The sequence below is a fragment of the Microtus pennsylvanicus genome, chromosome 6 (assembly GCF_037038515.1).
Source record: "Microtus pennsylvanicus isolate mMicPen1 chromosome 6, mMicPen1.hap1, whole genome shotgun sequence".
Classification (NCBI taxonomy): Eukaryota; Metazoa; Chordata; class Mammalia; order Rodentia; family Cricetidae; genus Microtus; species Microtus pennsylvanicus.
The window spans coordinates 105,789,111-105,809,954 of NC_134584.1; the positions used below are offsets into that span (position 1 = coordinate 105,789,111).

General features: G+C 45.5%; 1 protein-coding gene across 1 annotated transcript in view; it reads right to left on the reverse strand.

Annotated features, from left to right (window-relative positions):
- Positions 1-309: 309 nt before the first annotated feature.
- The window catches only part of Cdh1 (cadherin 1), a 71,569-nt gene continuing 51,034 nt past the window's right edge, over positions 310-20,844 (reverse strand). Inside the window, exons 3-16 of the mRNA XM_075977113.1 lie at positions 20,557-20,780; positions 13,272-13,415; positions 13,025-13,180; positions 12,070-12,214; positions 11,328-11,503; positions 10,946-11,074; positions 9,962-10,144; positions 8,779-9,023; positions 7,950-8,095; positions 6,230-6,454; positions 5,767-5,994; positions 4,322-4,452; positions 3,142-3,285; positions 310-2,129 (exon numbers count right to left, since the gene is read on the reverse strand). Coding sequence (XP_075833228.1) covers positions 1,920-2,129; positions 3,142-3,285; positions 4,322-4,452; positions 5,767-5,994; positions 6,230-6,454; positions 7,950-8,095; positions 8,779-9,023; positions 9,962-10,144; positions 10,946-11,074; positions 11,328-11,503; positions 12,070-12,214; positions 13,025-13,180; positions 13,272-13,415; positions 20,557-20,780 — 2,486 coding nt within the window. The 3' untranslated portion in view covers positions 310-1,919. The remainder of the gene's footprint in view (positions 2,130-3,141; positions 3,286-4,321; positions 4,453-5,766; positions 5,995-6,229; positions 6,455-7,949; positions 8,096-8,778; positions 9,024-9,961; positions 10,145-10,945; positions 11,075-11,327; positions 11,504-12,069; positions 12,215-13,024; positions 13,181-13,271; positions 13,416-20,556; positions 20,781-20,844) is intronic.

Sequence of the window (20,844 nt, forward strand, 5' to 3'; positions counted from 1 at the left end):
CCATTGACCTTGGCACTGCTTGTTCTTCAGAGGCCACTCTGAGCAGCGGCCTTGTGCGTGCATTTCCTCCCCAGGCAGAAGGAATGAAAGGACAGAGAAGTCATTTCAGCTGCAAGCTCCCTTCTCCATGGTTTGGCTCCTTCCCGCCACTCTCCCCCTGAGACAGGGTTTCTGTTTGTAGACCAAGCTGGCCTTGAACTCAGAGATCCACCTGCCTCTGCCTCCCCAGTGCTGGGATTCTGAGCTCACCTCCTTTGTCTTTTTGTCTCACTTGGAATTCTGGTAGAGTCAAATCAATCAAACGTCACAACAGTTTAACAAAACTCTTTAATAAAATTTATAAAAATGTATCTTAGAACAGTTTTAATCTTTTACCTTTCCACTCCCCACAAAATACAAAATTATCAGTACCCACACACATATACACTCAAACTACATACAAGTGACACTCTACACTGACTACAGTAGACATTTAAACTACAGAGAAATCAACAGTTCTCACAGTTGATTGCAGTCATTATTTTCTCCCAAAAAATAGTCGCGAGTAAAGCACTTTTAACAAAATTCTCTCCAGTGGTTATCAAAAAGCTGAAATTTTCATTTTTAATTAAAAGACTCAAATCAAGGCCCTCACCCCCTTCCTCCCATTGGAACAGTGTTTCTTCCTGCTTCTACGAGAAAATGCACAATTTCTAATAGTCTCAGTTTTCTATGCATACTTGGCCCTACTCAGCCAGCATTTTCTGTAGCTACCATCAAAAGCAGCAGGCATTGGAAGGGCATGCTTCCTGGGCTTCGGAAGCTGCAGAAAAGGACTCCAGACAGGAAGCACATGGTGAGACCCCTCTATTCTTCCAGAAGTTTCCTGAGAAAGAGTTCAAGCCTCACCATCAGCGTGTGAGCTGGCCAGGCACCGTGACACACGTGCTGCCCACGAGCCAGTCTCTCGCATTTGCTCTCTGTCTGTGGCTGCAGCACGCTGGGCACTGGGGAGTCTCAGAGCACACGGCTCTTTTACGTTGGTGTGAAGGAAGCATAAGAAACCGAAGGGGGCCTGAAAGCCTTCCTACCAGCTGTGGTCATGGCTCCCTACAGAGAACCGGAGCAACACACCCCACTGTGGCTTTCACCTAGAAGACAGTGACTCCGCACAAGGAATTCCCATTTCAAGTGAGAAATCTGGAGGTGAGGAAGGAAAACTATGAAGGTCTTTAAATCACACACTACCCCTTCAGTCGCACCCCTACCATACCTGTCTCTCACCACAAAAAGACCCAGTCACTTCCGCATCATAGAATATAGCACCTGGGCAGGGCAACAGAATTCAGGAGCATAAGTGGGTATGAGAATACAGAACACAAACATAATAACTGTGGGAAAGTACACAATTTAAAAATTTTAGTGCGGGGTGAAGGGCTTGGAACTTGCCTAGATCCCTAGCTCAAAAACAAAAACAAACTATTTCCTATACACAATGAAAGAGAAATAGGGCAGACCCTCTCCCCTATCTCTTAAACTGCCAGTGCTAGCTGACCCTTCTGAGGCTTGAATTGTCATTCTGAAATAAAAAAAAAAACTCTCAACTGGGGCAATAGGTCGGTAACGAGAGGACTCGCCTCTCACTGTAAAGCCCCATATTCATCCCATCCATGGAAAAGGAGAGAAAAATTAAAATAAGGAGAGGGTGGGCCTGTGACTCAGTGGCAGAGTTCAAATCCCAGCCCTGTAAAAATAAAAAACTGATTTCAAGAACAAATGACAACCATTCTAACACAGTAGACTGGTAGAACGAGGCCACCATGCAAACCGCATATCAAATCAGTCTCTCTTTTTACAAACTTGGGGAAGGAGACGAAAGGCCACTGGCAACATTATTCTGAATCTTCCATGGCTGCACCCAGAGGCTCCTCTCTAGTCTCCTAGTCATCCTCGCCGCCACCGTACATATCAGCCAGCTTCTTGAAGCGGTTGCCCCACTCGTTCAGATAGTCGTAGTCCTGGTCCTGATCCGACTCGGAGGAGTTCAGTGAGCTCAGGCTAGCAGCTTCAGAACCACTCCCCTCATAGTCAAACACCAGCAGAGAGTCGTAAGGGGGTGCCGTGGGGTCGCTGTCAGCTGCCTTCAGATTCTAGAGGGAAGAGCACCATATGAATTATAACATGTGTATCAACACAGAAGGACAAGTCACAGAATGCTTCTTCCGAGGGACAGCTGCCTGTCGGGATGGGATCCCCGGAAACCAAAACAAGGATCCCGAACCGCTAATCAGCATCGACAGAGGCTAAAAACAATGAGATCATCCTCAAAGGCTGGATGCAAACTGTCATTGTTAAATGCTAACTCTGAAAGGTGAAGTTGAAGGATCAGGAATTTAAAGTCATCCTCTATGTGGTGGTTTGAATGAAAATGACACCCATAGGCCCATACAGAGTGGCATTATTAGCAGGTGTGGCTTTGCTGGAGTAGTGTGGCTTTGCTGGAGGAGGTGTGTCATTGTGGGGGGTAGGCTTTAAGGTCTCTTATGCTCAAGCTATGCCCAACGTGGGACAGACTCCTTCTGCTACCTTCTGCCATCCTGGTCTACATAGGGAGTACAAAGGCTTCTGGAGTTACATAGTCTTGAATGCTTGGTCCCAAGTTAGAACTGCTTGAAAGGATTAGGAGGTATGGCCTTTGTTGCAGGAGGTGTGTCACGGAGAATAGAATTTAAAAGATCAGCTATTTCCAATTAGCTCCCTTTGTCTCTCTCTCTCTGCCTTCTGCTTGTAGATGAAAATGTGAGCCCTCAACTGCTCCAGCCACGCATGCCCGCCTGCTGCCACGCTCCCTGCCATGACAGTCATGGACTCTAACCCTCTGGAGTCCCTCGTTAGACTCTTCTGAAAGCTGCCTTGGCCTCAGTGCAGCAACAGAAAAGACAGACACCAAGATTATGGAGCAGGAAAGTCAAACTAAGTCTGCAGTACAACTCCTTTTTAGTCCTACGAAATCTTTGTAAGTAGATTTTGGTTTTGTCTCAAGGATCTAGGCAAGCAGACACCATAAGGCAAGAATGCAAAGGTTCTCACAGGAATGTTTTTCTCCTTGGTTCCCAAGTTAAGAGATGCACCATGCCCTGGCTCACAGCTTTGCCTACTTACTTCATCGATGAAGTTCCCGATTTCATCAGGATTGGCTGGTCGGGGACGATACTGGGGCATGCTCAGGTGGCTGGGAGCCACATCGTTTCGAATCACTTCAGGTCGAGCATCCAGGCCCCTATGCAACTGGCTCAAATCAAAGTCCTAGAGAAGAATGGAGACATGGCAGCAAGTGAAAAAGGAAGGAGTGCATAGGCGGGGGGCTTGTTTACTTCACAGCATCACAGGCTGTGCCACTGGAAAACCCAAAACTACCCTCTGTGAGGTGTTTACCAACACACGCCCAAAAGCATATGAAATGTCCGTTTCCAAAATTCAGAGTCTCCTAACTTCCACTGAAAGAAAGAGACCACTTGGGGATTCTATGAATGCAAACTTCTGTGTCTTACTCATTTCACGGGGCATGACTATTGGATTGTTATTGCTTGGCAAATTTTACTCAGTCCTCCCCAACCATAGCTGATCCTGCCTGTTAACAGTGGACTCTGTCATGTGAGGGGCTCAGGTAACAAGACAGCAAGTGATGCATGCCTACAGGAACCCGTATCAATTAGGCTCCCGTGCAGCAAATTAGGCTCCCGTGCAGCAGACATGGACACAGGGTGCAGCTTAGGGCCTTTCAGCAAAACTCTGCCTGGGTTAGCTGCATCCTCGTGGATTTACAGATGCTATGAGCTTCAATGTAATCAATAAACGCTCCAGAGAACACAACAGTGTCTGGGGAAGGTGCTGTGGAATAATCCTGTACCCTGTGAAGATGGGGTTTTTTGGACAAGGTGCCTTCTGATTGGTTTAATAAAAAAAAAAAAAGCTGACTGGTCAATAGCTAGGCAAGAAGAGGTTAGGTGGGAGAGCCAAACTGAGAGGATGCTGGGAAGAAGAGTGGAGTGATGGAGTAGCCACCTGGCTCCTAGCAAAACCTGCTTTAAATGCCTGATATGAGAATCTCCCCAGCATAGCCAGTAAGTCTCTGTGTAGCTATTCAGAAGCCAGCTGGCGGGATAGAGCTGACTGGTGGGACAGAAACCTCCACCTTCCTGACTTGTGTATCACTGAGATCACAGGGTTCTGGTGCTCCATAGCAGTACTGTGGGGATGACCCACTGCCAGTATCTGGCACCACCCCCCACCACTCCCCCCCACCCCGTCATATCTTAAATTTTGCATCTTTAAAACCCACCTGGTCCTCTTCTCCACCTCCTTCTTCATCATAGTAATACACATTGTCCCGGGTGTCGTCATCTGGAGGCAGCAGGGGCTCTTTGACCACCGTTCTCCTCCGTAGAAACAGTAGGAGCAGCAGGATCAGAACTGGATACAAGGGGGAGTGGGGGAGAGATGAGTCATAGGCGAGGAGACCAGAGGAAGCAACATTTATGGGCACGGTAGCCTTGCAACTCCAGGCAAATGGCAGATGGGTAGGCACTTGACGGAAAATGACCTCAAGTCCAGCCTTGGCTACATTGTAAGTTCCAGACCTGCCAGTCTAAGCTAGCTAGAGGACGGAGAGGGGACCAATAAACAGCCTCCCACTACATTTGAGGCACCAACTTGGTGGACTAAGTCCATGTAAAACCTAAAAAGCTTGAAAAGCAACTCTAGACACAGAAAAACAAGTTTAGCCTCATTTTTTTTTCAGCTGGTGGCATGCTGCAGCTCCCTTAAGGGAGGTTTTCCTGATTCACTGGGAACAGAAAAAAAGCTGCACATTTTAAAAAGGCAGCTTCCTGGGCCATGCTGCCAGTGCAAACTCCAGCTATGGAGCATTTGAATGGCATTTGTGGGCCCAGGTGTTTGTGTGCCCACTTGGGGTCAGGAGCTGGGCCAGTTGGCCAGGAACCAACAAGCAGCCTCCTACCACAAGGTTGGACATCTGGCTCCTAGCAAAACTTCTGCTTTAAATGCCTGATGAGAATCTCCCCAACTTCAATCAAGTCTAATAAACTATATCTACTGGGGAAGGAAAAAAAAAAAGGTCAGGAACAACAGAAAACATTGATCATAGAAACCCTCAGGGCACCGGCACCAAGTCCAGAACACTCCATAGGTAAAATCGGACCAAGGATTGTGGACAGAAATGGCCAGCTTCCTTCCAACATCTCCATTGTCCATGGATATTCATTGTTCAACCTGTTCACCATCTCCACAGTCCCCCAAACAATCACTGGGCTCAGTCAACCAGTTGGAGTTAAGCAGCAGGAGTCTCCAGGCTGCCTAGCAATTTGGTACGGCTGCTCTTGAGCCAAGGGGATGTGAGCAGTAATGGTGTCCACAATGTAGCTTCAACTTCCTCTCTTATCTGTCCTCCAAGGTGGGTGGGTGAGGGTATCTGCCAGCCTTGGCTGTGCTAATGAGAACCGTGAGTGTGCCATGGCCTTGTAGTCCTGAAACTTCAGCATCACTTGGAAACTAAATCAAAATGTAGCCTCTGAGGACCCTCGCTAGGGACCCTGGGTCTGAGTTCTGGCTTTACTGAGAGGCACAGGTGACTTGCATGCACTCAATCATAGGAAGCACAAAAAGAATCAGAACAGAAAGACCCTGGGTCCTAACAGAAAGCTCTCCCTAGGAAATGGCCTGTCCCAGTCTTAGGTCACAGGCTGAGGCACTTGCCCCTGTACTTACTCAGCAAAGCCAGGATCCCTCCAAGAATGCCGAGGATGGCAGGAACTTGCAATCCTGCTTCCACGTAGCCTGCCCTCATGCAGTTGTTGACAGCCCCTTCACAGTCACACACAAGGATGTCCAGTGTGGTCACCTGGTCTTTATTCTGGTTATCCATGAGCTTGAGGTTGATTTTGTATTCACCGAATTCTAAGGCCTTCTTTGGCTTCAAAAGGAGAGATTCTTGGCCTAGGGAAATGAGACCAGGGAATGTTTAGGGAACCAAAGGTATGCAGCTGGGTAAAGGGATTGTTTGGGGTCCATATTCCTATACAGTATGCTCAGAGGAAAGGGAGAATGCATGAGAAGAAACTGGCACCCGATACCAAGAGGGGTGCATCTGGAGCGAGAAGGGAAATCGGGAAGGGGGAAGGCAGAAGCGAGACAGGCAGTGCTGCTCTAGAGATGGAGCTGGACTTCACACCTGGGTCATTGTACTCGATGGTCCAGTTGACACTGGCCCCGTGGGTGAGTTCAGCAGTGAAGGGGAATGTATTGGGGGGCAGGTCTGGATCGATGATGTTGATGACATGGGGCTGTGGGTTCCTCTGGCAGAATTGCATGCTTCGAGGTTCTGGGATGGGAGCGTTGTCATTGATGTCAGATAGGACCAAGAGAAGAGTCCCTGTGCCAGTGGCAGCTGGGGAACCTAGGAGAAAACAGAAAGGCTGTCACGGCTCAGGGATAATATCACCTTCCAGCTGACTGTGACCCTTCAGCAGGTTCCATACGACCCGTGCAGCCTCTGCCCTACCACGTCTCCCCTTTCTCACAAGCTCATTGCATATTTGTGTCCAATGATTGAGTTGTTCTTCATATAAATGCAGCTTTCCTCTTCTTGATATTATACTATTAATCCACTTAAGTTTGGGGGGTTTATTGTTTTTACTGGTTTTTTGCTGTTGCTTTGGGTTTTTCGAGACAGGGTTTCTCTGTAGCTTTGGAACTAGCTCTTATAGACCAGGCTGGCCTCGATCTCACAGAGATCTGCTTGCCTCTGCTTCCTGAGTGCTGGGATTAAAGCCGTGCACCACCACCATGAGGCTGTTGTTTGTTTAAGACAAGGTCTTACTGTGTATCCTTTGGAATTACAATCCTCCTGCTTCAGCCTCCTACAGAAGCCTGGCTCCAGCAGATCTTTTAAAAAGTTAAGAAAAAGCTGAGTGTGGTAGTGCTTGCTTGGAATAATTTTATTTTATTTTTTAATTTATTTGTTTATTTATTTATTTGACACAGGGTTTCTCTGTGTAGCCGTGACCATTCTGGAACTCACTCTGTAGACCAGGCTGGCCTGGAACCCAAAGATCTGCGTAACTCTGCCTCCGAGTGCTGAGATTAAAGGTGTGTGCCACCACCGCCTTGCACTTGCTTGGAATCTTAGAACTTCACAGGATGGGGTCGCTCACCTCAGATTTGAGGTCTTCTGGGTTCCACGTGAGTTCAAGGTGAATTTAAATCTAGTTAGGTTTATACGGTGAAACCATGTATCAAAAATAACATGAAATTTAAAAAGACGGTTAAAAGAATTAAATAATGTCAGGCAGTGGTGGCTCATGCCACCTTTTATCCCAGCACTCAGAAGGCAGAGACAGGTGGATCTCTGAGTTCGAGGACATCCTGGTCTACAGAGTAAGTACCAGGACAAGCAGAGTTGCCCTGTCTTGAAAACCAAAAACAACAACAAAATTAAGTAATAATACAGTCACAGTCTTGAACCTGGGATACAAACCCAGGTTCCAGCAGGTAGGAATGAGCTTCCAGTGCAGGGAGAGACAAGAGAAAGAAACCCTACTTGACTCAAATTTTGGAATTTTGTTACCAAGTATTTTTTTATGGATAAAAGAAAAGGAATGAGGGCTGGAGAGATGGCTCAGCGGTTAAGAGCACTGACTGTTCTTCCAGAGGACCTGAGTTCAATTCCCAGCAACCACATGGTGGCTCACAACCATCTGTAATGAGGTCTGGTGTGCTCTTCTGGCCTGCAGGCATATAGGCAGACAGAATATTGTATACATAATAAATAAATTAAAAAAAAAGGAAAGGAATGAAATCATGACTCCCAAAGAAAGGCAGGGGCACAGGAGGCGAACAGGCTGGAGAGTGATGGAGCCCAGGGATGTGGATTGGCCACGCAGTATCTGTACCATTATCTGTAGCGATGATGAGAGCTGTATACGTGCTGTTCTTCACGTTCTCCACGTCTTCTCTGTCCATCTCAGCCCGAGTGGAAATGGCACCAGTCTCTGGGTTAATCTCCAGCCACTTGGCAGTGTCCCTCAGAATCCGATACCTGAGGGCAAAAGCTGTGGCTTAGAGTAGGGGCAGCAGACAGAATGGAGCGGAGGTCACAGGTACTATTCAGCTGATACACAATGACACACACACACACACACTTTTATGTATATGTGAGTGTGCTTGAGTGTACGTATGTGTACCACATGGGGCAAAAGGTCAAAAGAGATATCAAATCGCCACAGTTATAGATGGCTGTGAGCTTCCACGTGGGTGAGATTGGTGGGCGGGTGAGGGGTGTAAGTGGGTGAAGATACTTGGTAGCGAGCCTGACAGTGAACCTGATACCCAAGACCTACACAGTGGCAGGAAAGAACTGACACCCACTGGCTATGCACATAAGGTGATTTAATTCTTCAGGGAAACTGCAGCCATCTTAATTTGTTTAACAAACTATACAATGTTCTCAAAATGATCCAACTTCTCATGGACAGATTTCTCAGAATATATTATCATTACATGACAAATGACTACATTTATATTGGCTTAAATTGCGTACATACATACATACACACACACACTGGGGAGACATATATACATGTCTGCACTGGGGAGGCAGAGCCAGGTGTACTTCTGAGTTTGAGTCCAGCCTGTTCTAAACAGTGAGTGCCAAAGCAGCCAGGAGGACTACACAGTGAAACCCTATCCTGAAAAAAAATACTAGTCATTGGTCCAACTTACGTAATCTTCTGGTTCATGAATATGTCTGGCTCGCGGGCAGTGTAGGATGTGATTTCCTGACCCACACCGAAATCTTCGGGTACTTCCACCCTCTTCTCGGCTGGCACAAAGATGGGGGCTTCATTCACATCCACCACATCCACCGTCACAGTGGCTGTGGAAAGGGCAAGATTCCCCTCAAAGGGGTCCACGTTGGCCACTGTCACATATAGAACATACTGCTGCTTGGTTTCGAAATCCAAGCCCTAGAGACCAGGAGAGGGAAAAAGTTAAAACTAAATAAAATACAAGGGTTTGGGTGCGTGACTCAGTGGTGGAGCACCTGCCCAGCATGCTCAGGGCCCTGAGTTCACCCACTGTTGCCACAGAACAAATAAATAGCTTTTAAAAAAGAAACGGTTAGCTTAAAAAATTTTTTCTGCTGAGTGGTGGTGGCACATGCCTTTAATCCCAGCAGAGGCAGGTGGATCTGTGAGTACGAGGCCAGCCTGGTCTACAGAATGAGTTCCAGCAAAGCCAGGACTACACAGTGAAACACACTTCCAAAAACTACCACCTTTGATTGACAGCAGTTCTCAAATGCTCACTTGCTGAAGAGACATTAAAGCTCTGAGGTACTCTGGGCATCTATTAACTTTTGCTAAATTTACCAGTAAATCCTTCCCACTTTTAATTTAGACTTTTTTTTTGGGGGGGGAGAATATTTTCCAAAGATTTACAGGCAGTTATAAGTGCTGGCTACCAAAAGCCATTGTCTTTCTAGCCCAATGGTTCTCAACCTTCCTAATGTTGCAACCCTTTAATACAGTTCCTCATGTTGTGGTGACCCCAACCATAAAATTATTTTCATTGCTACTTTGCAATTATAATTTTTCTACTGTTACGAGACATAATGCAAATATCTATGTTTTCCAATGGTCTTAAGCAACCCTGTGAAACGGTCGTTCTGCTACTAAAAGGCCACGATGCATAGGTTGAGAATCACTGCAAGCCTCTGGCTTTAGGACATTTTCCAAAAGACTAACACTTACTTCATTCCTAACAAGCCAAGAAAGTTTCTGCAATCCCCAGAAAGTCAATACCATCCCCAGACTCTACCCTTCCCCTGGTGGTGTTGACCCAATCATAAGATGACATTATAGGACAAGAGAGGCCCAGCTGCTAGCACGCCAGTCATACAAACCTTGGCTGTTTTCAGCATGCCATCATTGGTTGTGGGGTCTGTGATAACAGCAAACTGATGGTCAGGATCATTAATTATGGTGTACACGGCCTGCCACGCTGGAGTATGGGGGGCATCATCGTCAGTTACTTTGAGTGTGGCAATATACGCATTTTCCTCATTCTCATCCACTTGACCCACGTACTACAGAGCAAAGGGAAAACCAGGTCATTATGACAAAGTGAGAAACTTGGAGCCAGGACTTGAGCTAAAGGAATGAGATCCAGAGAAGTGGAATGAGTGACGTCACGAGTGAGCCCCCAAGGGTAAAGAGTAGGCCCTCGTTTCCCATCAGCAGACCAAACCGCAGTGCCTGAAGCATCTTTCCAAGGCGCTGGGTTTAAGAACCATCTGTTGGCCACATTGTTTGCAAACTGTGATCTAAAGATACACATGTCATCTGTCCCCAACCCCCATCCACTCTCTAATCTTTATTAGTAACCATTAAAAAAGATAAATCATGAAAGAACAGTTTTCCATGGGCCTTTTGTGACATAAGAGGGAAAAAGTCAGCTCTGCTTCTAGAAACTACACTATTCAGGCCTCTGTTAACCAACCATTAAATCGACTTCTAACTTAGGAAAGTATGATCTTCCCTTCCAAAACTAAAAAGCTGAGCATGGCATTACATGCCTGCCTGCCAACCTGGGCTATAAAATGCTGTGTCCCCAAAATCTTAATTTAATTAAAAATATGTATGTGAAGTTCCTTATCTGGCTCTTAAAACCTTCTCCTTGAATACATTTGATATTCTTGGTATTTAATAACTCTTATGAAGCTGGGCATGGCAGCTTAACCCAGCATTTAGGAAGCATACTACCAGACCACACTGCTCTAGTGTTTGAAGTTCACATTCACTAACCTAGGGATTCACCCATGCACAGAGGCAGAACTTAGCTCCTGAACAATGAAGAGCCCCTCACAGAACCAAAGCGGCAGAATTACCGTGGTTGGGTTAAAGATGGGAGCGTTGTCATTAACATCGAGGACGGTGATCACGGCTGTTGCTGTTGTGCTTAAGCCTTCGCCTTGAAGGTCAGCAGCTTGAACTACCAGGGTATATGTAGGATAACTCTGCAGAAATCAAACGTGGAATCAATCAGAACCTGCTCCAACAGCCAGCCCAAGCCTGGTGCAGCCCACTGCATACAGAAAACTAGACTATGTCATCATCTTTCTCATTGCCCAGGCTGCCTGCCTCCAGGCATTTAGATGCAAAGACTTACACGGACTGCCAGGCTCAGCAGAGGGTTGCACCATCCTTGAAATTTAGTATACATTCATTTGCCCTCAACTCCCACTGCAATCCCCCTGAGCCCTGACTGACCTCTCGGTCCAGTCCGGAGGTGAGCACACTGATAACCCCTGTGTCTCTATTAACAGTGAACATGTTTTTGTGAGGCAGCTCAGGATCTTGGCTGATGATGGTATAGGCAATAGCAGCATTGTAGGTGTTCACATCGTCGTCTGCGTCAGTGGCTGAGACCTGCATCACAGAGGTTCCTGGAAGTGTAGAGGAAATGCTACATTGGCATTTGTCTGCTCAGAACAATCCTGACCTAGGAGATGACCACTCCTGATCATGATTTTTATTTCTAGAATTCTCGTCAAATTGCCAGCGAAGGGAACGTTACACCAAACGTTCAGGGAACTCAACTTTCAAAGCCTATCATTTAGGTGAGAGGAGGCAAAGCAGAGAATGTTGGGAATGAATTAACTAAAATAACCCTACCAAGTCCTTCTCTTTTACTCCTGCTAGCTCTTATTTTTAAAGATATTATTATTATTATTATTTGTGTGTGTATGCGTGTGTTGTACATACATGCAGATGCCCTCCAAGGATAGAGGAGGGCGTCGCATCCTCTGGAGCTGGATTGGCATTAATGCAACACCAAGCCCTAAGAAGGTTATTCTTTTATTGTTTCTACTTACAAACGTTATATCTGCTTCCCCCACACTCCCACCTCATCTCTCACGGTGGCTTTCAAAGAACACGTCTGAACTTCAGGTTCTAATCCCAAAGAACTGGAGCATCCTTCTGGGTACCCAGTTCACTGTGATTGATTTACCTGGACGAGCGCCCTCTTGGACAGTTCCCTCAAACACCTCCTTGATGAACTCTGGCTTGTTGTCATTCTGATCGGTCACTGTGACCAAAATCTCCATGGGATCCTCCACTGCCTCCCCATTTGATGACACAGCATGGGAGAAGAGCTACAAGAAGAGCCAAGTGAGCGTTACTTAGCCCTGCCCGGAAGAGGAACTGGGCAAGGGAGTCCAGTGAGAGTGGCTTCATCAGCCTCCACCCCTTCCACACGATGTGCTGCTGCTGCTGCTGCTTGATGAACTCATAAACGAGAACACACTCACTTAGCACGTAGAGACTCACTTTAATTGGGGTAATTTTCCTCTGGCTACAACAGTCTAATGTTTCCCTGAGATTTTTCTGCATATGGCATCTATAGGTTACCTAAGCTCACATTGTAACCAAGCCCCAGAAGTAGATTTTCCTATTATTGCCATCAGAATATATTTTGTTCTGTAAGAAGCTTCTCCCCAACCCCAAGAATAAGTTGACATCTTTTCACTTATGTGTGTGTATGTGTGTTCACATGCACTTTCATGCATTACATGGAGGTCATGAGGGTATCAGAGCACCTGGAGCTGGAGTTTCAGGTGGTTGTGAGCCACCTGACGTGAGTGCTGGGAACTGAAGTCAAGATTATAAGAGCAACAAATGTTCTTAACCATTGAGCCATCTCTCCAGCTCCACTTTGACAACTTCTATCTATGCTCATGTAGGCTATGAGGAACCCCTGCTTTTCTCCTCTAAGGAAAAGAACAAAACAGAACAAAACAAGTACCATCCCAAATTGTTCTCTTGTGTCCACTTTACCAACATGTCAAGGGATAAGTGATGCTACTCACACGTTCCGGGAATCTAACCCGGGGATAAAACATGAATGGCCCCCAAAACTTGACAATTGTTACCTAATGGTCAACAAGTATCTATGAAATACTCACGGTGTAAGTGGCAATATTTTCTCTATCCAGAGGCTCCGTCACTTTCAGCCAGCCTGATTCTCTCTCGATGATAAACACACCAACAGGAGGTCTGTCAGCTCCTGGGCCAGTGATGCTGTAGAAAACCTTGGTTTCTTTGTCCCTGTTGGATTTGATCTGCACAAAACCAGAAAAAGAGACAGAATTGGCAAGGAAATATCTTGACACTGGGTCCTTCCATCATCTTTTCTTTCAGTCCTTCCCCTACCTGAACCAGTTTTTTAGGAAACGGGCCCTTCTCATTTTCTGGGCAGCTGATGGGGGGAATGACCCAGTCTCGCTTCTGTCTTCTGGGACCCTGGTGAGAGCTGGGAAACATGAGCACTTCTGGCTCGGATCCAGAGGCAGGGTCCTAAGAGGAAAGAAGATTAACAAAATGAAGCAATTCAGAAGATAGGAGGTCTACAGTTCCATCTAGTTCACCAATGACTCATTCTCAATAGCAAATTACATGTCCCACCCGAAATGAAGAGCTCCTGACAACGCTATTGTATGGACACAGACTGCCCATAATGGTCCCTATGCTTGGAAGCTTGGTTCCTAACTTAGTGGCCAATGAGAGGTCTTCAGATCACAGGAGATATGTCCTTAAAATATTCTGTGAGACCTCAGTCTCTGCGTTGCTTCATGTATCATAAGATGAGTGTGGTTTATTCTCCTATTCACTCTCAGTCTGATGTGTTGTCCTTGCTAGAAGACAAAATAACAGCATCATTTGGTCTTAAACCTTCAGAACCGAAAACCCAAGTAAAGCCTTTCTCTTTTTATGTTAATTGTCCCAGGAATTTTGTTATAGTGTCAGAATGCTGACCAACACAGCTACACAATAAACAAAGCTATATTCTCTTTAAATTCTGGCTGTTGTTGTTTTTCAAGACAAGGTTTCTCTATGTAGCCCTGGCTGTCCTCAAGCTCAGAGATCCCACTGCCTCTGCCTCCCAAGTGCTGAGATTAAAGCCATGCACGCCACCACCACCAGGCTGAGCTCTTTAAATTCTTAATATCCGGAATTTGAATAACCATTGTGAAAACACAATTTGTGGGTGCGAACATTTGACAAAACTTACATAATGCATGTCCTTTAAACGACACTAAGCTGATAGGTTCAGGTGATGCAGAGGGGATATTTGGGAGTTCTGGACTTCCTTTCTTTGTTCCAAGCGATATAGTTCTCTAAAGTGGAGTTTATCAATCTTGTTTAAATACCAAACTTGTTTAAGTTTGGGGAATTGCTACTAAGAACTACTTTGAGATCGATACAAATGTGTTAATCTTATTGTGCCCTATAAGGGTCCCATTTGTTCTAACAGAAGCTGCTGGATGGGAAACAAAAATAACCTGGAGACTCGTATTGAACAGCTTCAACGTGCAATAAAGATAACTTTATGCACACTCAGGGAAATAAGAGCTGAAGATAAAAGGAAAATGCCTCCTAAATTGTTTAAGTGCTCTGGAGTGATTCGTGGTAACAAAGTTTCTGGAAGATTTCACCCTCTTCTTTCACAAGGAGATACTCATTTAGCAACACAGACCACCTACCAAATTCTAATCTAGCCCTATTTCCTGTTTACTTGTTTGCTGTTTGGTTTGGGTCTCTTTAGAAACAATCTCATGAAGCCCAATCTGGCTTCAAATTGTATAGCCAAGGATGAACTTGAACTTGAGCTCCTCCCTCTATCTGTCACAGGATGACAGACATGTTCTGCAATGCTGCTTGAGTGACGGTGGGGAATAGAAGCAGGGCTTCAGGCATGCTAGGCCAGGCTCTACCAATTGAGCTACATTTTCAGCCCTCCGGATTCAAAACATGAAAGACAGACATAAAATGTGACCATGTATTCTAAAACCCAATCCCACATACCTGCCATACACACACACACACACACACACACACACACACACACACACACACACACCTGACACACTCTGTCCTTGCCATCCCTGCATCTGTCACCTACAAAAGAAAGCCAGCATGGTCTAAGTCCTGGCTCTGGGACTGGCTACCTCGCGTTTAATTCTCATCTCCCCATCTGTTTCCAGAGATCACATAACTTCTGTGTAAACTGTCCCAATGACTAGAGTGGGTATTTGTTTTGTTTTGTAGAGATAGGGTCTCACATTGTAGCCCTGACTGACCTGAAACTCACTATGTAAACCAGGCTGACCTTTAATTCATAGAAATCCACCTATCTCTACTTTACAAATGTTGGGATTAAAGGTATGTGGCACATCTGGCTAAAATTGAGAGTATGATATTTTGTGTCAAGGTCCTAGAGTTCTTAGAAGGACTAAATGATACTTGCTTACATATAAAGTATCTAGAACAGTGCCTGAAACACAGCAAGTTCTCAGTAAATGCAGATGTGGACAGTTGGAAAACACTAACATAATATTTGAGGGGAATTTACAATAAGCTGTCCATCAACAGTACACCTTAAGCCTCCAAATGGCCATCTGACACGGCCACAGTGAACAAACAACTAGACACGGGTAAATGAACACAAACCACTGGTGGGTGAAAAGGTCCTGCCCTGCAGAGCTGCATGGTGTTTACAGAGACGGGTGTGAGAGCAAAGGGAATCGTGCCCAAACATCCCAAACACGAAAACCCAGCCGGGCAAAGGGGAAGAAGCAGAATGTTAGATTTGCGTGTGCTTGCATATCGCGATTTCACAGCAGGTGTGTGCTAATCAGGAGAACCCCAGTCTCTGGATTGTTTGTCACTGTGAGCGTCAGGCTGACTGCCCCAGTGTCACTTTCCTGGATCTAGAGACCCACACTAGTTCCCCTGGCATTGTGTGGGTTTTGGGAATTCACACTTAGGTCCTCATGCTTACAAAGCAAGTGTGGTACCTTCTAAGCCTTCACTTCCAAATGTGTTTTGTGTGAGAGACAAAGTCTTGTGTTGTGTGGCTGAGGCTCACCCAAACTCACAATTCTCCTGTCTCAGCCTGAGATTACAAGTCTGTGTCACCACTCCAAGACTGAGGGTCTTTTGGTTGTTGTGTTTTGTTGGTTTTAGTCTTTTGCTTGATTAGTTTTTTTGGTTGGGTTTTTTTTTTTCTCTTTGTTTTTTGAGATAGTGCTTCTCTCTATAATAGCTCTGGAACTTACTTGTAGACCAGACTGGCCTCAAACTCACAGAGAAGGGCATGCCTCTGCTTCCCGAGTGCTGGGACTAAAGGTGTGCACCACTACCGCCTGGCTAGTTTTGCTTTTTTGAGACAGAGTTTTACTCTGTAGCCTAGGTTGGTCTAGAATTCACTATGTAGTTCAGGGTGTCCTCAAACTCACAGCACACCTGTCTTAGAATTCTAATTGTTGGGATTAAATCACGAGCCAGCAGCGTGTTTGGTTCTTTGTCTTTTGAGACAGGGTCTGCAATACAGTCCTGGTTGGCATTCCAGTCACGCAATCCTTCTGCCTCAGACTCCCAAGCATTAGGATTACCCTTACACCCAGAGTTTTCTTTTCTTATTAAATCCAGAACTTAGAGGCTAGAGAGATGGCTCAGTTGTTAAGAGCACTTGCTGCTCTTGCAGAGGATATGGGTTCATTTCCCAGCACCCATACAGAAACTTTTTTTTTACCCAACCAGAAACTTAAAACCATCTGTAACTTCAGCTCCAGGGGATCCCATGCCCCTTTCCAGCCTCCACAGGTAGCAGGCATACATGTGGCACATACATAATATATGCAGGAAAAACAGCAATGCCTATACAATAAAAATAAACAAATCTTTAAAATTTTAGTTCTCTTTTTCTCTAACATATACCTCAGTTTTGTGCCCAGAAATATATATGTACATAGGTTACATTTGGGAGCTCGGGATATAACTGGCTGGGTTTGAGTCTCATCAATAAATAAATAGTGCCTGGGGCCTGGAAGGAGGGCTTGGTGAGTAAGGTGCTTGCTGTGCGGGCATGGACACAGTGGCACACAGCTGTAAACCTGGCACCAGGGAGGCAGTGACAGGTAGATCCCAGTCTAGCTGCAAAGACCCAGTCTCAAAAACCATGGTGGGTTCTGGGCATGCTGGCACACATCTTTAATCCCAACACTTGGGAGGCAAAGGCAGTTGGATCACCATGAATTCTAGACCAGCCAGGGCTGCAACGTATGACCTCAAAATAAATAAATAAATTAAGTAAGTAATTAATTACTTAATTAATTAAAAAATTGAGGAAGATTGACCTCTGACCTTGAAGGCGTAAGTCATAAACAATCCCACACTAGTTTGGATTTTGGCTGGAGGAGCGGAAGGACCTCCCGCAACATGACCTCTCTCTACACACATGCACACCAACACCACCTTTTTGGTTTTTGTTTACAAAACGACATTTTAACAGCTAGATGTGGTTAATAAAAGTAGGAATAGTGCTTGAGAATCCCATAAAAAATTCTTAAAAAGGTAGACAGTTAAGCTATATAAAACGTTCCTCTTTCTCCCTCATTTCACAATTAAGAATGGATGCTGAACATTGTGCTGCACGCACTCCTTTATATGCAAGATTGGGGAGGCAGAGGCAAGCAGATATATGTGAGCTCAAGGTCAGCCTGGTCTTCATATCAAGTTCCTGTCTCACACACCTCCATGTCCTCTACCTCCCTGACAAGATGGGATGACTGGCATTCATTCCAGCAGCCAACATGAAAAGCCATAAGAATCTAGCAAGCCACGTGTGGTGCTAGTGGTGCACACCTATAATCACAACACCTGAAAGGGGGATCAGGAGTGCAAGCCCACACGGGGCTATAATGAGACCCTGTTCATAAAACAGGGAAGCTATAGTGCACACTTGTAGTCTCAGTAGTTGGGAGTCTGAGGCAGGAGGGCCACAAGCTTGAGTGATCTCTGTGAGTTTGAGGCCAGCTTGGTCTACAAAGTGAGTTTTAGGACAGCAAGAGCTAGACAGAGAAAACCTGTCTCAAAAGAACAGCAACAACAACAAAATAAATAAAGAAACCACAAAGGTGTGCACCACCACACCCAGCTTGGGGGTTTCTATAATGTATACTTGAACCAAATCCTGATACAGCAGAAATGAAAACAAGAGTAAAGTCAGCAGAGGCAAAGGTGCATGGGGGCGGGGGTGGGGGAGGCACTAGAGGAAAAACAAGCCCCAAACTGTTCTTGGTCTTAGAAGGCTACCACAGTCAATTGCCTGGGGTGGTGGGAAGCTGGGGATACACACTTATTGTGCTGAACTTGCATACATGAACGGCCAACTGGAGTCAGGAAGCCATGGCTAATGTAATTGAACTAAGTTCTTTCGTTCTTTAATTGCATCAAAGAGAAATACTATATTAGAGGGTTATTAAATTCCATGAACCTCAAGAGTCTTCAGGGAACAGAACAGGAATCAACCTTAAAGGCTTTGGCACTCAATAGATATGGCACAATCTACACTTCTGAGGCAGGAAGCGAGATACGGCTAGAAAGTCCCCTGGAGAGACCCATAGGAAATACCAAGAGAACATTTAAGGCAGGCAAAGGCATTTGGCTTCTGGTAACAACCTCCAGGGACATTCATGACCAGAATCTAAATAGCAAATAGTCTGTCTGTGCATCAGCCTCTTCAATGTTTGCTGGTTGTCGGGCCCTCGCGGCAGGCATTGCAAACACCTGGGGAGGGATCTGATGCCAGTGACAGCAGAAAGAAGGCTTAAAATAAACAGTTTGTTTATTATTTGTTTGCATAAATTTATGTGCACCGCGGGCATGCAGGCACCCACGGAGGGCAGAAAAGGGCAGTGTTCTGGGGTGCCTGATACGGGTGTTGCGAACCAAACCCATGTCCTCTGCAAGAGCAGTAAACATCCTTCCCTGCTGAGTTGTCTGTCTCTCCAGCTCTACAGAGGGGCAAAGACTTTCTACTGGTCTTCCTCTCCTTGCTAAGTAAGCCAACCAGCACTTAACCTTATTCATTCTGCCTCAGGACAACAATGACATCAGCTAGTATTTGATGACTCTAACTCACCCAGCTGTCCCTCCATCTCGGGTTCGCATCTGTGTTCAACCAAGTACAGATAGAAATGATTTTTTTCATGGTCAGATATGGTGGTACACGCCTACAATACCACACATGGGAGACAGAGATAGGAGGATTGGTTGTGAGTTTAAAGTCACCCTGGGCTACGCATCAAGTTTGGGGACAACCTCGGCTATACAAAACCATTTTTCAAATGAAACAAAAAGAGGGTTAGGAAAAGATTTTAAAAGATTTGTTTGGTTTTTGTTTTTCAAGACAGGGTTTCTTTGTAGCCTTCCTAAAATTTGCTCTGTAGACCAGGCTTGCCCCGAACTCACAGAGATCTCTCTACCACTTCTGCCCAGAAAGAGGTTATAATCTTTTGAGACGGGGATTCTCTGAGTAGCCCTGGCTCTCCTGGAACTAGCTCTGTAGATCAAATGGGCCTCAAACAGAAATCTGCCTGCTTTTGCCTTCCAAGAGCTGAGATTAAAGGCATGTACCACCACCACCTGGCTTTTTAATGATTTTTTTAAAGGTCTATAGAACTGAGGAGATAGCTCAGTTGGCAGAATACTTGTCTACATCACAAAATGAGCCTGTAATGCTGTCACATGGGAGATGAAAGGTTAGAAGTCATCTACTATACAGTGAGCTCGAGGCTATCATGAGCTAAAAAAGAGAAAAGCAAAAGGAAGAAACCCATATCAAACATGTTAGTACACACCTGTAAACCCAGATCTCTCAAGAGGCTGAGGCAGGAGGAAAATGAAGCCAGCCTGGGCTATTTTTATAGCAAAATCCTGCCTCAAAAACAAAAAAAAATAAAAAAACCAAAATAACTATAAAAATTCTGTCTGTGCTGAATATATACAGATTTCCCCCCTCATTGTTATCTCTAAATAATGAGTATAACTATAACAACTGTCACATGAGTGATACATGACACATGATCAGGCATTATCTTATGTAGAGGTGCATTAACCTGAGGGTGTTCCTGTTGTGTGTGGATATCTACACCCATTTATAAGGGACTTAAGCATCCAGATTTTGCTATTCACAAAGGAAGAGGGGGCTCCTTGTGAATATCAAGGGTATGCATATGTTCTTAGTGTTTTTTGTGTGTTAATTCACTCAGTCTACACGGTTAAATGACTCCTCTCTGATTACTGGGATCAGAGATTAGAGAGAGCAATGGTGGGCTAACAAGGCCAAGCAGGGCCCGTGTCTTCCTCCTTATCCTACACTACCAGATCCCTTTAACTAACTCAACAGCAACCCCTAAACCCAATCTCAACTGGGGATATTTTTGTCACCCCTACCCTTACCCTTGCCCCCATGGGGGTAGTTTGGGCTGTGGTAACTGACAGGTGTTCCTGGAGCCAAGGAGGCCACTTAGCACCCCATAGGGTCTTCCCACAAAATTATCTTGCCTCACAAGATCCCAATACCAAGGTTAGAGGACCCAGGTCAACAGCAATCTGAAAAATATACACACATCCAAGAAATAGCGCAACCTACATGGTGGTGGTGGCGGTGTTGGTGGTGCCTCACAGACTTCAGTATCACTTTGGCAGTAAACTTCTTGTGAGTAGAATCCCAGGCATGGACAAGAAAACTCGTCTCCAGTTTATGAAGGTTTAGAGGTCGCTTGAGCGTGATGGCACCGTCGGAAGCCACTTTGAATTTGGAGTCCTCAGAAAAGTAAGCTGTCCTTGGCCGACCAGTGCACCCTTCAAATCTCACTACAGGACAGAGATCACAGCAATTAGGATATTGGACAACTAGATCACAGATAAGGACACTCCT